Genomic DNA, 12,894 nt, shown 5'->3' on the forward strand with positions numbered 1-12,894 from the left:
TCGGCGAGAACGGAGACGTGCCCGTTGTTCGGCGATTGGCGCGTGGCGCAGACATTCGACGGTCATTTGGCACGTATGTAGCGCAATTATTCTCCGGTTATCCCGTTTCGTTCCCGTGAAGGAAGGCATTATTTATGGGTGCATGGATCGGCGGATTTTCACGAGCGAAACAAAAGACGAGGGACGAGCCGTTTCCAACCAATACGAAGCCCGTTCTCTTTGTTCGGTACTGCGATACCTCGATAACGATTTGTTCGAATTTTAAATCGTAACCACACGACGATTGCCGGAAGGAAGTTACATACGTGGATACCAAAGTATCCTGACGTCGAAAGTGCGTGCAAAGGGTGTGAAATGCGTCGCGCTGCAGTTCGATGTTCGATCCAGCAGCGGCGGACGACCTGGTGACTTTGTCAGATCGCCTCTCGTCGGTGTACACCTCTCTCGGCTTCAGTCCAACAATGGATCAGCGCAGCTGCGGTACGCGATTCGAAATTCTCTACCGGTAGCGGACAAAACGATAGAAAGTGATCGCCACCGGTCTGCTCGATTCCGAGCTGCGTTTAATCACTTTGCCCAGTGATTAATGGTAAACGTTTTAACGGACATTTCGCGCGTCCCGAATGCGCCATAGATTTTGCACGCTATTGACTTCGTCGATCCGTGCAATCGATAATATTGCATCAGGTTCACGAGTTCTCTTCGTTTGTGTTGTTATTCGATAACAAACTCGGTACGTTCGTAGAATTAAAAAAAAGGGGACAATCGTGCGCAGAGAAACATATCGAGGTATATGCTTTTATTACAACGTACCGCTCGAACTTGTTGTTTATATGTGTAGGAACGATTCTGCGCTTGATACGAAGCGGTGCGGACTGTTCCTACCGTAAGAATGATCGACTTTTTATCTACCCGTTATTTCGAACGTTAATCAAGAGCTTTCAAGATATTTTACGGAACCATGATTAATCGGAAATACAGATTTCCGTCGCAGCCGATATTTGTTAGCGCGTCAAAATAATTTCGGATCGGGAATGAAGATTACACGAAAGCCAACTAAGTGATAAAGTAGAAGCGGATAGACACGCGCAACACGCATAGAATTTCGCCGGTCGTTATGACATCACGTGCGAATCTATCGAGCACTGTAAAAACGTGCGGAAAATATCGTGAAAATAATTCCGATCGGTTCTACGCTGTTTCCAACGATCGCGCTTGTAGAAATCGTCAGATATTATTCCAAAGTGCCACGGCGAGTATAATCGACGCGTAAAACATGCAGCAACATCGGGTAGAAACGCAAATACTTCACGAGGAGCAAATCCTGGAGGCAATAGATCAGCTGCGTCGACGTAAAGCACGACCTGACGCCGATCGTATCTGTAATTATCTGCTGAGGAAATTTTCGGTGGACGCACGAGACACCATTGCCGATCTGCATCGTCTGATCGAGGCGGAAAAAGTCATCCAGGTCGACTATAAAGGTAACACCAGCTATCGGAACGCTTCGAAATGGTCACGCCTGCAGCTTTACAAAAATCGACCGGAGGGTTTCGTAAAAGAGAAATTGAACTCCGGGATGGTGGCGGGTGCCGTGGCCGAACTTGTTGTCGAGGAGCCAGATTACCTCGATCAAGGTGTACCGGCTTATAGACTGATCGAGCAATTGCTCGATGGTGTTTCGAATCCTACTTCTAGACGTATGGTTGAAGATTTCCTCGGAAAAGAAGTGGCCAGCGGTAATTTGACGCGTCTCTCTAACGGCAATTACTCGCTGGTGGCGACGTCTGATATGACAACCACCGCCGAGCCAACGCATCGAGAATCCTTCACCCTCGAAAATGGAAACGCGCGACGCAAGGAATTGCAAACTGTTTCCTCGACGACAGGTGGCCTCTATGATTTCGACGAAACGGAAAACCTGACGATCACGGACTCTAGATCGAATACACCAAGGTCTTCGCGTCAAGCAAGCCCCAAATCCGATCCGCAAATTCGAAAAGAAGAATGTTTCGAGATAATTGTCGGAAGGAACGAGAACACCAAATCACCGATAGAACACGATTCCGTCAAGGATCAAGAATCGCAAGAGCCATCGCAAACTTCTGTCAAGGATGTGAAAGAGGAACCAAAAAATACGGATAATCAGGCTCATAACCTTAAAAGGTCCTCGAAAGCTGAGCGTAAACAGCGCTTACTCGTTCGAACAGACGATCCTATGGACATAGAGATCAAATTCGAGGATTATCGAAAAGAGAGTAAAGAGGAAATAAATTCGCAGAAGGATAAGAGAGAAGAGATAGAGCATCTTAGCGAAGAACGGGAGGACGAGGATGCGGGAAGAAGTTCTACTAATCCATCGCCTACACCATCTAACACTAATTTCGGTGGTTTCCGTAGTGCACGTAGAAAGGTGTGTGAAGGGATGGGGAAGGGGGGCAGGGCAATGTGTTTCATTGTTTATCATAATATTTTGCATTGAATTCTGTACACTTTAAAGAGCAAAAATTATTATATTTCAGAGAGCAAAAAAAGTTTTCGATCCATCTGACAATAACCTTGTGAAAAGAAAACGTGGACGACAACCAGGTTCACAAAATAAGACTTCTATATCTCAAGAATCGCAAGATTCTTCCAAAACGACTGTCAAAGACGGACCCTGTAGACAGTGTAGCCTTTGTGCCAAAGAAAAACAAGAAAATTTAGTTGCTTGTCGAGATTGTACCGTGCGAGGTACCTATCATGTTCGAAGATACGACGATTAAGTTAAGAAATGAATAAATAAATAACTTTCTATTTATTTACAGCACATCCAAGTTGTATTTATAGTCCAGAAGAAATGATTCAAAAGGCAGGCAGTAATTGGCAATGCGAGCGCTGTAAAAGCTGTACGATATGTTGTGAAACTTCGGATGCTGTAAGTTTCATAAAATATATTATATTTTATTATATTTATTTTATTTCGTCGTATTGCAAGGTAATCTAATTTTACAGGGGCCACTTGCGACATGTTTCACTTGCGACGAAGCTTATCATTATTATTGCCATACGCCACGAATAATAATTCCTAAATCAAATTCAAAGTGGCAATGCAATGACTGTGTTCAAAAACAGTATAAAACTAATATAAGCCAGAATATTAGTCTGGTCACTAGCAGACCCGATACACCATCGAATGCACCAGTTTTACCCCCTGTTTTAAGTCCCCAAGTTTCTCCTGCCAGAGGATCTTCCGATCAAATGGAAGACGATAGTCCAAGAGATGGAATTGATCCAAATATACCTGATGCCTCGGATTGGACATCCGAGCAAGTGTATCAATATTTTGCAAGACTTTTTCCAAAAGAAGCAGAAGTGTTCAGACAGCAGGTATTCTTCTCCCCTTCTCTAAGAATTTTTATTGATTATTTCATATAATTAATATTTGTATATTTCATATATTGATTTGTTTCAGGAGATTGATGGCCATTCTTTACTATTAATGAAACGGTCCGATGTTTTAAGTGGACTAGATTTATTACTAGGTCCAGCATTAAAAATATATAGACATGTATTAAAATTACAAGTACGAAGGGATGATCCAAAATTGTATTGGCTGTAAATGGCTTTTATTTGATATTAGAATAATATTTAAATCAATTTCTTTTTGTATTTAAGGATTATGAATATTTTTTTTGATTCAAGATACTTTTTTTGTACTGTACATATCGTGTAGCTATCTTGAATCAAGAAAATAATCCTTCATTATAAAAGAATTTAAGAATGCTGAGAAGTAACATAAAAAGATTATTTTAAAACCTGAAAACTGTTGTTTGTTTTTTGTACAAAAACTTCTAGATCAAGTAGTTAAAATAACTTACATTAACGTAAGCTTTCTTTGATAAAGTAGAATATGTTTTTTTGTTCAATATTTGTAATCAACATTTCAGAAACATTTTTTCACTTGTTACTTGTTGACGTTAACTTTCTATCTCGTATAAAAAATTTTAAAAATTGTTCTGTTTGTGAATGAAATACATTGAATATGGAGTACAATAAAAAATAAAATATTTGTATATACCTTTGTATTACACTTTTTTTTATTTTTTGCAGTGTATAGTGAAATAACAAATATTTATTAATAATATGATAAATTAGTAATATCCTATGTAAGGAACATGATACTTTGGTTTCAAATATACTTTCTTATACATTAAATGTAGCAATATTTACAGTGACCGCCACTTTATATAATTAAAAGAAACATTTAACTTTAGTTCCTCTTATAGCTTTTTAAACACATTAAGATTTCCATTTTTCAATATTTCTAACAATATGTTCTCAAACAATATTGATTAATGCTACAAGAAATTACTTATGTTTTTGTATAGTATTATTATCGTTTTATATATAAATCAAGTTTAAATTAATTTTTACAACGATATACGTAATAGATAAAATTGCTTGTAAACATATTTATCAAAAAATTATATAACGTATTTGTCTTATTTCAATATTGCATCATTTTTAACATATTTTTTTATGTTAATATATTATTACTTATTTCAACTAAAATCATAATATATTTTTTAATTTTAACATTAGAATGATACAGAACTAGTATCATTTTACAACATAATCAGTTCTGATAATTATATAAGTATTTCATTGACCTATTATTTTAAATCACATGTAATTTTAAGAGCAAAATTGCACATATAGTGCAATGTAATATACTAATACAGAGATAAAGACATCATGACATTTTTTAAATATGCATAAGTAGTGTCTTATATTGGTTATATAATTGTATATTAATTTGTATGTTGAGAGAAAATATCAAATTTCCATATTTCGGTATAATGCAGTTCCAAACATTATTATGGAGAAGTCTTAAATTGTGTTTCAATATTTATATAATAATATAACTTATATATTTATTTATGTATACATGTGTGTGTGTATGTGTATGATGTACAATACCACACCCAAAAATTTCACTAAATTGAATATCAATATTTTAGAGCTTTCTTCAATCATACATTGTACTATATTCCTCTTTATAATTGCAATATCTCACTTTTTGTACTTTAAATTAAAATTGAAGAAATTTCCAGAACAAGTAAAATAAAATATATTCAGGAAACAAATAAGTAAATAAAATCTTTCAATGTTAACATTTCTAACTATTATAATAATAGAAGTAAAATTTCTAAATGTACCTAAATCACAATAATTACCAGCAAATTTTCTTTTGTATTCATATTTCACAGGTAGAAAAATAATGTGTTAATGTAAATACAAAAGCTGGCACAAATACATATTACTAAATTACTAACAAAGTACATAATTTGCAGTCTTATACATGTACATATCCTTTCTTACTTTGCAAATATCATTAACCACATATAGATTTTAATTACTTTATTGTTGGAAAATAATAATAATAATAACTTTCCTACTATAAAAACAACATTGTTCTGTATAAAATAATTTTGTCGTATATCAGTAGATGTGTTACCATAAACTTTTCTTAGAAAATATTTTATGGTTTATTTTATTACTGATTTTGATTTTAATACTTGCATTTGAAAAAAACATCTGTTGATTTCTTATAAGGCTTTGTTCTTACGCATATATTTCAGCATACTCTTTATCTATGAATAATTTTGTTGAAAATCAAGTGCAATTACCCCTTAATAATTGCTATATTGATAAAGCTCTATTTTGCATAATATAGAGCAATTTACAAAAACTGCACTAACGTATTGAAATTTAACTGGTTTCCAAAATTATAAAAAAAATTATAGAATTAAAGCATCTAGCTAGACTTTCATATTAATATCTGCCGAACCTACACTATCAAAGTATGTAGGTGGTGGCTGTTTATGTAATTGTGCTTCTGGTATGTATAATGCAACTGTTGAAGAAACATCAGATTTTTGAATAGCTATTTCCTTACACGACTCATTAGGTTTTTCTGGGTATAAGCATAACCAAAATGCAGACAATGCTGCTGCTGCAATAGCAGAAGCTAAGAGCCAATGTGGCAACCCAATATGTTTTGAAGCACATTGAAGCCAATCAGATCCATACTGTACCGAAGTTGATTGATCACTTTCTCCAGAGTAGTCTGATGGTACACCATAATCCACTGTCTAGTTTTATCGTAGTACAAACAATTATAATTACATTATTCACTAGTAAATATTAAATATTTATTGAATAATAATTATGTTCTACGCAAAACAATAATTGTTGATAAATGAAATTTATCTATTTTTGTCTAGGCACATAATAAAAAAACTTACCCCAGCATCTAATGGTACAGTTTTTATATATGTCTGTGGCAACTTAAATCCATTAAAATCCCACCATCCTGGAAGAAGTTCCTTTCGCAAACCTGGATCGCTCAAAATATCACTTTCAGGCATATCAGGTGACATTAAAAGTATATTAGAGTCTATACCTTCTTCTACATAAACGGCGACGGAAAACAATGATAATAAGTCTGAGACCCGCTGTTTGGCCATAGAATCACAACCAGTGCTACATGCGTAGCGATCTTGCGGTGCTGTGTACGCCTCTGTGCATGCTACAATAAAAAAGGAAAAAGTATCGTACAACATTTGCTTGAACAAAATATTTCATTAATGAACAATTATACAAAATATTCTGTACTGTTTAGTATTTATTCTAACTTAAACATTATATAATAGTTGCATGTTTTACGTACAAGCTTCGCAGGCATCTCTAGTGCCATTTAAACTGTTTGGTTCTAATCCATAATGTAAATCCACTAAATTGAAGAATCTGCAGCCTCTTTGGCAGCATGAGTTAGCATATTTACCCTGGAATTAATGAAATGTTGCAATTATTGTCAATAATGTTTACTCAGAATGCAGAATTTATATCACGTTGGCTGATGTAATATGTACATTTAAAAAAGATAACGGTGGTTTTTCACATGAACTGATACAGGGATCCTCTCGATTTATAACGCTATAAAACGTATCGCTACGAACAAAATTGATGAGCAACAGAAGCAACAATGAAATTTCCTTTTCTCTTCTCATTTCAGACTCCCTTTTTTCACAGACAATCTTTTTTTTTAATGCATCAATCAAAATAACTCGTTAGACGAAGAAACTTCACTCGCGAAACGTTGATAACTTGCCGAATAATCGAGTAAATATCGATTTAATTATGGTGGGAACGTATCGCATTGGTCGACATGCCCGCTGTCTACAAGAACAGACCAATGTTATCCCTTAAAATTTGATTATTATTACACGGCGTCTGCTAGACCTTAACATTTTCAATGGTTTATCAAATTGTAAAAATAAACAATTCTATAATATATATGTAAAATATTTTCTTGCCTTTAATGATTGCACGTTAAACATAAATTGTTTATACAAGTTTGAAGATATGACATATTTCGGTGAGAAAAATCTTCACGATATTATTTCTTGCTTGTTATACTTTTATACGTTACTTATTTTGTACATTTATTCTTAATCTCTGTTAATAGGAACAGTATATAGCATTAAACATTTTTTGAATGCCTTGCAAGATATTACCATATTTTACAAATGCTCATTTTTAATTTTTAATGCATGTAACGCTTAAATTGTGATAAAACGATGTCCCGGTACAGCAATATAACTTGATATTGCGTAATGGTGACGTGTTCAATTTTATTTGTACATTTTTAATTGATACATGTATATAAGAACTTGGACCGTTTAGCCGGTTAACAAGTTGTTTTGTCGACGGCTACAAATGAAAACAATTTAGAATTTGCTATAGTTACTGTTACGTATTAAAGTGAATTGATATAGATTGATAACTGATTAGGCGTTTCCACGTGTGCTATATAAATTTTAAATTAGTTAACTTCCTATAATCCGCTGGTTCTGTGTATGATCTTTGAAGATTTATCAACTTTAAGAGTTAAGTAAATAACATATATATACTTTCTCTCCTTAATTGTTAATATTTCAATTTCACTGTTTATTAATGAAATGTGTTTGCATTGAAAAATCGAATTTAAGTCTCTCGCTACTTGTGAAAAGAGTACTTCATTTCATTCGTATCACACAATTTATTTCGTTAAATAAACAATTATTGACGTTTAACATAAATTATTTTCGATAGCATGTCAGACAAAGGTTTCTCTACAAAAGCCATTCATGCTGGACAAGATCCATTACAATGGACTCATTGGGAAATAATACCCCCTATTGTACCATCTGTTACTTTTCGTCAAGAAGAACCTGGAGTGACTAGAGTAAGTGCCTTTTGTTTTACAATTTAAAAAGTTTCTCTGACACGTTATAAATCAACAATGAATATTTTCTACATTTAATGTCTAATTATTTTCTTTGTTACTTAAGGGTTACGATTATGGAAGAGGTGGCAACCCTACAAGGACTGTCTTAGAAACATGTTTAGCTACTCTGGAAAATGGAAAACACGCGGTTACTTATTCTTCAGGCTTAGGTGCTGTAGTAATAGTAACTGCATTACTAAAATCAGGAGATCACATTGTATCTGGAGATGATATTTATGGAGGAACAAATCGATTTTTTCAACAGTGTTTGTCCTCGCAAAATATTCCAGTAACATTTGTAGATATGACAGATGTAAATAATGTTATAGCAAATATAAAACCTAATACAAAGGTGGGATATAAAAAATGACTAATTTAAATGTACTGCATAAAAGCAAATTTTGATGCTACATATTTAAGGAATATGAAATATATATTAACATTTTGTTTTTCAGATGATTTGGCTGGAAACACCAACAAATCCATTGCTTAAAGTAATTGACATTCAAGCAGTCACTCAAGCAGTGAAGAAACAGAATCCTGAAATAATTGTAGCAGTAGACAATACCTTTTTAACTTGTGTTTATCAGGTAGGTAATACTTTTCAATCATAGTTGTCACATAATTAAGTAATTACTGTTATATGATTTTTTTGCAGAAACCATTAGAGTTTGGTACAGATATAGTGGTGCATTCTTTGACAAAGTATATAAATGGCCACTCGGATGTTATTATGGGTGCTGTAATTACAAATAGAGATGACATTGGAGAAAGACTTCTGTTTTTACAAAAAGGTAATTTTGTATAACAATACTTTTTTGATTTGTTATTGCTACTCCTTATTTATACGTACAAAAGTAATTCTTTTCTTTTACTATTTTAGCTATGGGTATTGTTCCATCGCCATTTGATTGCTATCTAGTTAATCGTAGTTTGAAAACTTTGGAACTTAGAATGCAGCAACATATGAAAAATGGATTAGCAGTAGCCAAATTTTTAGAATCCCATCCATGTGTACTGAAAGTATTTCATCCATGTATGTATCTTTTTTTCTTTTAGCACTTCATGACATCTTTAGATGAAAGCAATATAAAAATCTCTACTCTTATGTACTATAGAATTAATATTTTTGTAATTATATATATATTTTATAAGAGATAATTCATATTTAATTGTAGATCTTCCATCGCATCCACAGTATAAAATTGCTCTTAAACAATCGACTGGTCATAGCGGTATGGTTTCATTTTATGGTAAAGGTGACGCCAAAAAATTTTTAAAAGCATTAAAAGTATTTACATTAGCCGAGTCACTTGGTGGCTACCAGTCTCTTGCATGTATCCCGTAAGTAAATAGTATCTTATTGCGATATTATCTAAATGCATATAAGTATGTTTCATTACTTAACTTTTTCTTTTGCATAGATTTATTATGACTCATGCTTCGGTTCCTGAAGAAACTAAAATTGCATTAGGTATTACTGACCAATTAGTTCGTTTATCTGTTGGTCTTGAAACAGAACAAGATCTTTTAGCTGATCTCGATCAAGCTCTTAAAGCTAGTGTATGAATAACATAATGAGAGCTAATTTCATTAAATTTTGTTATTGTATTAGATGTACATAATATTTACAGTCTCAGTACTATTCTTTAAGAAGAGATTTATTGTCATTTGTGGTTTTACATTCTGCATATTGATCATATTATGAAAGCATGTTAAATATTTTTATAATGAAGAGAATTTATACTCCCAGTGTTATATCTTACATATTTTTGTACTACTTACTCTTTATGTAAGTGAATTATCTAAGATTAGCAGTGATGTCAATGGAACTGATATTTTAAACAATTATATACTAATATTTTCAAACTGTACATTTTATACAAAAATATAAGAAACAAAATACATGTATAACAATAATCCCACACAAAAAATTAAATATCCAATTCATAATTTCCGAAATTACGAATTTAATTTACAAATCGAAATAAAATATTTTTACTAAATTACTTATGACTTTACATTCTTTAACAGAGGGTAAAAAATTACTCTGAAACTTATAATTAAATATTTATAAATAAAAATTTGTAGATTCAGTAAAATCTTATATACATATATGTTAATCTATTACAAGATTGTGCTTACATTTATTTCACGCATAATATAACCGTTATGATCATGTAAATTTGTACCGTTATTGTGTGTTCAATTAAGGCTACTTTATTATAAAATGCATCTAGAATGCAAAATACATTTTCACTTTCATAGTTTAATCGAGATTGTAGTTAAGATAATAAATTTGCAATGAATAGAATATTGTATTATAAAAATTAAAGCTAAACTTATATTAGTTATCCCACGACATAATATAGTTAGTGCAAATGCTTACTTTTATCAAATATAAAATCTTAATAACTTAAATGAATAATGTTATTGTAAATTAATTTTAGAATTGTATCGTAATTTTGCTCTGTTTAGTTTATCATATTCTTGTGCTCGATTATACAATAATACTCCTATTATCACTAAAGATGTTCCCATAGCTGATAAACCAGTTACTGGATTATTAAATAATAAAACAGAGAACCAAATTAGGGAAGCCCTTTTTGCCGTATTAACGACACTGTAATAAAAAAGCATTGTTAGTAATTGAACCACAAAATATGGCTATATTACGTGATGTAAAAAATATACCTGTGTGTCACTGGACTGATGTAATCCATAAGTACATATGCAGTAATACTTTGAAAATGGAAAAACACTCCATTAAGAAGAAATGCTATGAATAATTTCAAACTTAAAGAGTGTTCGAGTGTTTGTAAATCTACAAACAAAATTAATACTGGTATTTGTACCACAATTGATGCTAAACTAGTATAGAATTGCAGTTCTGCTGGCCTGTAAGTTCATGTTCAAAATTATTATAAGAAATTATCTATTCATAAAATATATTCAATCTAGTATAATACAAATTGTAAATAATACTTCTCTAAAAGATATCTTATAAATACTTACGTATATTTAAAATTATCACCACTGATTAACATTTTGGAATAAACGTTTTGTAAACATTCTGTTACATTTGTAGCCATAGCGGCGATAAACCCTCTAAGATCAAAACTAATTTCATTTACCGAACATAAAGCTAGTCCACCCATTACAGGTATTAAAGATAGATTTACATATAACCCTGTATGCTCTCCTGTAAATAACAGGATCGTATCAAAGTATAACAATTAAATATAATTTCTATTAATATATAACTTTCATTTGTGTGATAGAATAATACTTATAATAAGTATAAACTATATTATACATCAATTCTTACCTAATAAATATCTGCTAATAAGGACAGTAAAGAGTGGTGCGCTACTTTTTATTGTTTCTGTGAAACTCACTGCTACATAATTGAGCGACACTAGTCCTAGCACTACTGTCGTAAATCTTGTACATCCTACCAATATCATATGCTTGTAAAATCCTGCTGGCCTTATTAATCTGGGACGTGCTTTATACATTCCACATGGTATATACATTTGTATAAATCCACAGATTGTAGTTATTAACATTTGAGATGCACCTGATTCCAAACAGGAGTCCAATATTTAAAATTACACCGATACTTTAAATTGACAAGGGACGCGTGAAAATATAAAGTTGGAAAAAAATTGCAAATATTGAAAGAAGTATTCCTAAATGTCAGTTAAACATAAAATTTTATCATAGTCCAAATATTAATTAAAAATTTATTTACCTAAAATTGCGGGATTACCCTCCATGTAAGATAATATGTATTTGTTTAAAAATAATGTACAACCACTGATGATGTACCACAATACTAGAAATAACATAGCTCTGGGATAAAGTAAACCACCCATTGCTTCGCTTGTTAAGATTGCTTCCTCATGTTTTTTAATAGTCTCTTCGTGCGGTTTAGCTTGATTATCATGTATCAATGGTTGTTCTGTGTCGCGAGGTGTTAACGTGTAATTTATACGAACGGAATGATTTTCCATTACATACACTTTCTTTCTAAATAAATAGCTTACAACATTACGTATAATTTGACAAATGCTGTCTTGCCGGTGCGATTACATCTTCGGTAGATCTGATCGGTGTGACGTTGACATTCGTTTACATTTGCTTTGAAGGTTAACTATTAGGTTATGTTCGTAGAATTTTAGATTTGCATTAAACATTTTAGTTTCAGCATAACGGATGGCGTGGAAAGTTTGGCTGTTTTATTTTTATGAATCTCTGTTGCATTAATAATGGAATAATAATATAATTCATAGCATCACTATAAAATAGTACGTAGATTATTGTACTCAATTTATACGTTTACTATACCCGGATCATTCGTACATTCGATCTAACTGTTTCTACAATGTCTAATTGAAATTATAATTCTCGTCTATTTTACTTCTACAATGTGTACGTTATTTTTTTATAACATACAATTAGAGAGTATAATGTGAATTGATAGTAATTAAAATAGTGTATTATTAAATAAAAAAATGTGTGAAAGACTTTTTATTGCTGGCTATATCTTTTTCATAAATTTCTTGTAAAGTTAAAAT

General features: G+C 32.2%; 4 protein-coding genes across 5 annotated transcripts; 2 read left to right on the top strand and 2 right to left on the bottom strand.

The window, feature by feature from the left end:
• Positions 1-181: 181 nt before the first annotated feature.
• On the top strand, positions 182-3,913 carry Lint-o (L(3)mbt interactor in ovarian somatic cells). Its single transcript, XM_076897494.1, has 5 exons — positions 182-2,413; positions 2,523-2,733; positions 2,808-2,917; positions 2,995-3,369; positions 3,455-3,913. Exons 1-5 carry the CDS (start codon positions 1,277-1,279, stop codon positions 3,599-3,601), a joined length of 1,980 nt encoding a protein of 659 aa, XP_076753609.1. The 5' UTR covers positions 182-1,276; the 3' UTR covers positions 3,602-3,913.
• Positions 3,914-4,471: 558 nt separating this feature from the next.
• On the bottom strand, positions 4,472-7,248 carry LOC143425257 (transmembrane protein 59-like). 2 transcript variants are annotated; one of them, XM_076897919.1, is made up of 5 exons: positions 6,918-7,248; positions 6,716-6,830; positions 6,449-6,574; positions 6,291-6,382; positions 4,472-6,137 (listed from the first exon to the last, which is right to left on the bottom strand). In XM_076897919.1, exons 1-5 carry the CDS (start codon positions 7,053-7,055, stop codon positions 5,805-5,807), a joined length of 804 nt encoding a protein of 267 aa, XP_076754034.1. In that variant the 5' UTR covers positions 7,056-7,248; the 3' UTR covers positions 4,472-5,804. The 2 variants fall into 2 exon arrangements, with proteins under 2 accessions (XP_076754034.1, XP_076754032.1); XM_076897917.1 differs by having other exon boundaries at positions 4,475-6,137; positions 6,291-6,574; positions 6,918-7,242.
• An 892-nt stretch (positions 7,249-8,140) lies between these two features.
• Positions 8,141-10,234, top strand: Cth (Cystathionine gamma-lyase). Its single transcript, XM_076897676.1, has 7 exons — positions 8,141-8,272; positions 8,379-8,666; positions 8,770-8,904; positions 8,973-9,108; positions 9,198-9,350; positions 9,493-9,658; positions 9,739-10,234. The coding sequence occupies exons 1-7, from the start codon at positions 8,141-8,143 to the stop codon at positions 9,881-9,883; spliced, it is 1,155 nt and encodes a 384-aa protein (XP_076753791.1). The 3' UTR covers positions 9,884-10,234.
• Positions 10,235-10,344: 110 nt separating this feature from the next.
• Positions 10,345-12,689, bottom strand: LOC143425140 (solute carrier family 35 member E2A). The gene is made up of 5 exons (XM_076897677.1): positions 12,069-12,689; positions 11,643-11,894; positions 11,330-11,516; positions 11,009-11,212; positions 10,345-10,937 (listed from the first exon to the last, which is right to left on the bottom strand). Exons 1-5 carry the CDS (start codon positions 12,328-12,330, stop codon positions 10,745-10,747), a joined length of 1,098 nt encoding a protein of 365 aa, XP_076753792.1. The 5' UTR covers positions 12,331-12,689; the 3' UTR covers positions 10,345-10,744.
• Positions 12,690-12,894: the final 205 nt, after the last annotated feature.

The sequence above is a fragment of the Xylocopa sonorina genome, chromosome 7, assembly GCF_050948175.1.
Source record: "Xylocopa sonorina isolate GNS202 chromosome 7, iyXylSono1_principal, whole genome shotgun sequence".
Lineage (NCBI taxonomy): Eukaryota > Metazoa > Arthropoda > Insecta > Hymenoptera > Apidae > Xylocopa > Xylocopa sonorina.

Excerpts from the sequence above, each read along its gene's own strand:
- Lint-o (XM_076897494.1), top strand. The coding sequence starts at position 1,277 with ATGCAGCAACATCGGGTAGAAACGCAAATACTTCACGAGGAGCAAATC. Across the intron at positions 2,734-2,807 it reads TCGAGATTGTACCGTGCGAG|CACATCCAAGTTGTATTTAT; the intron begins GTACCTATCATG and ends ATTTATTTACAG. Across the intron at positions 2,918-2,994 it reads GTTGTGAAACTTCGGATGCT|GGGCCACTTGCGACATGTTT; the intron begins GTAAGTTTCATA and ends CTAATTTTACAG.
- LOC143425257 (XM_076897917.1), bottom strand. The coding sequence starts at position 7,055 with ATGAGAAGAGAAAAGGAAATTTCATTGTTGCTTCTGTTGCTCATCAAT. Across the intron at positions 6,831-6,917 it reads CACCGTTATCTTTTTTAAAT|GGTAAATATGCTAACTCATG; the intron begins GTACATATTACA and ends CATTAATTCCAG. Across the intron at positions 6,575-6,715 it reads TAGAGATGCCTGCGAAGCTT|CATGCACAGAGGCGTACACA; the intron begins GTACGTAAAACA and ends TTTTTATTGTAG.
- Cth (XM_076897676.1), top strand. The coding sequence starts at position 8,141 with ATGTCAGACAAAGGTTTCTCTACAAAAGCCATTCATGCTGGACAAGAT. Across the intron at positions 9,109-9,197 it reads ACTTCTGTTTTTACAAAAAG|CTATGGGTATTGTTCCATCG; the intron begins GTAATTTTGTAT and ends TTACTATTTTAG. Across the intron at positions 9,351-9,492 it reads ACTGAAAGTATTTCATCCAT|ATCTTCCATCGCATCCACAG; the intron begins GTATGTATCTTT and ends ATTTAATTGTAG.
- LOC143425140 (XM_076897677.1), bottom strand. The coding sequence starts at position 12,330 with ATGGAAAATCATTCCGTTCGTATAAATTACACGTTAACACCTCGCGAC. Across the intron at positions 11,895-12,068 it reads GGGTAATCCCGCAATTTTAG|GTGCATCTCAAATGTTAATA; the intron begins GTAAATAAATTT and ends GTTTGGAATCAG. Across the intron at positions 11,213-11,329 it reads GGTGATAATTTTAAATATAC|GCCAGCAGAACTGCAATTCT; the intron begins GTAAGTATTTAT and ends ATGAACTTACAG.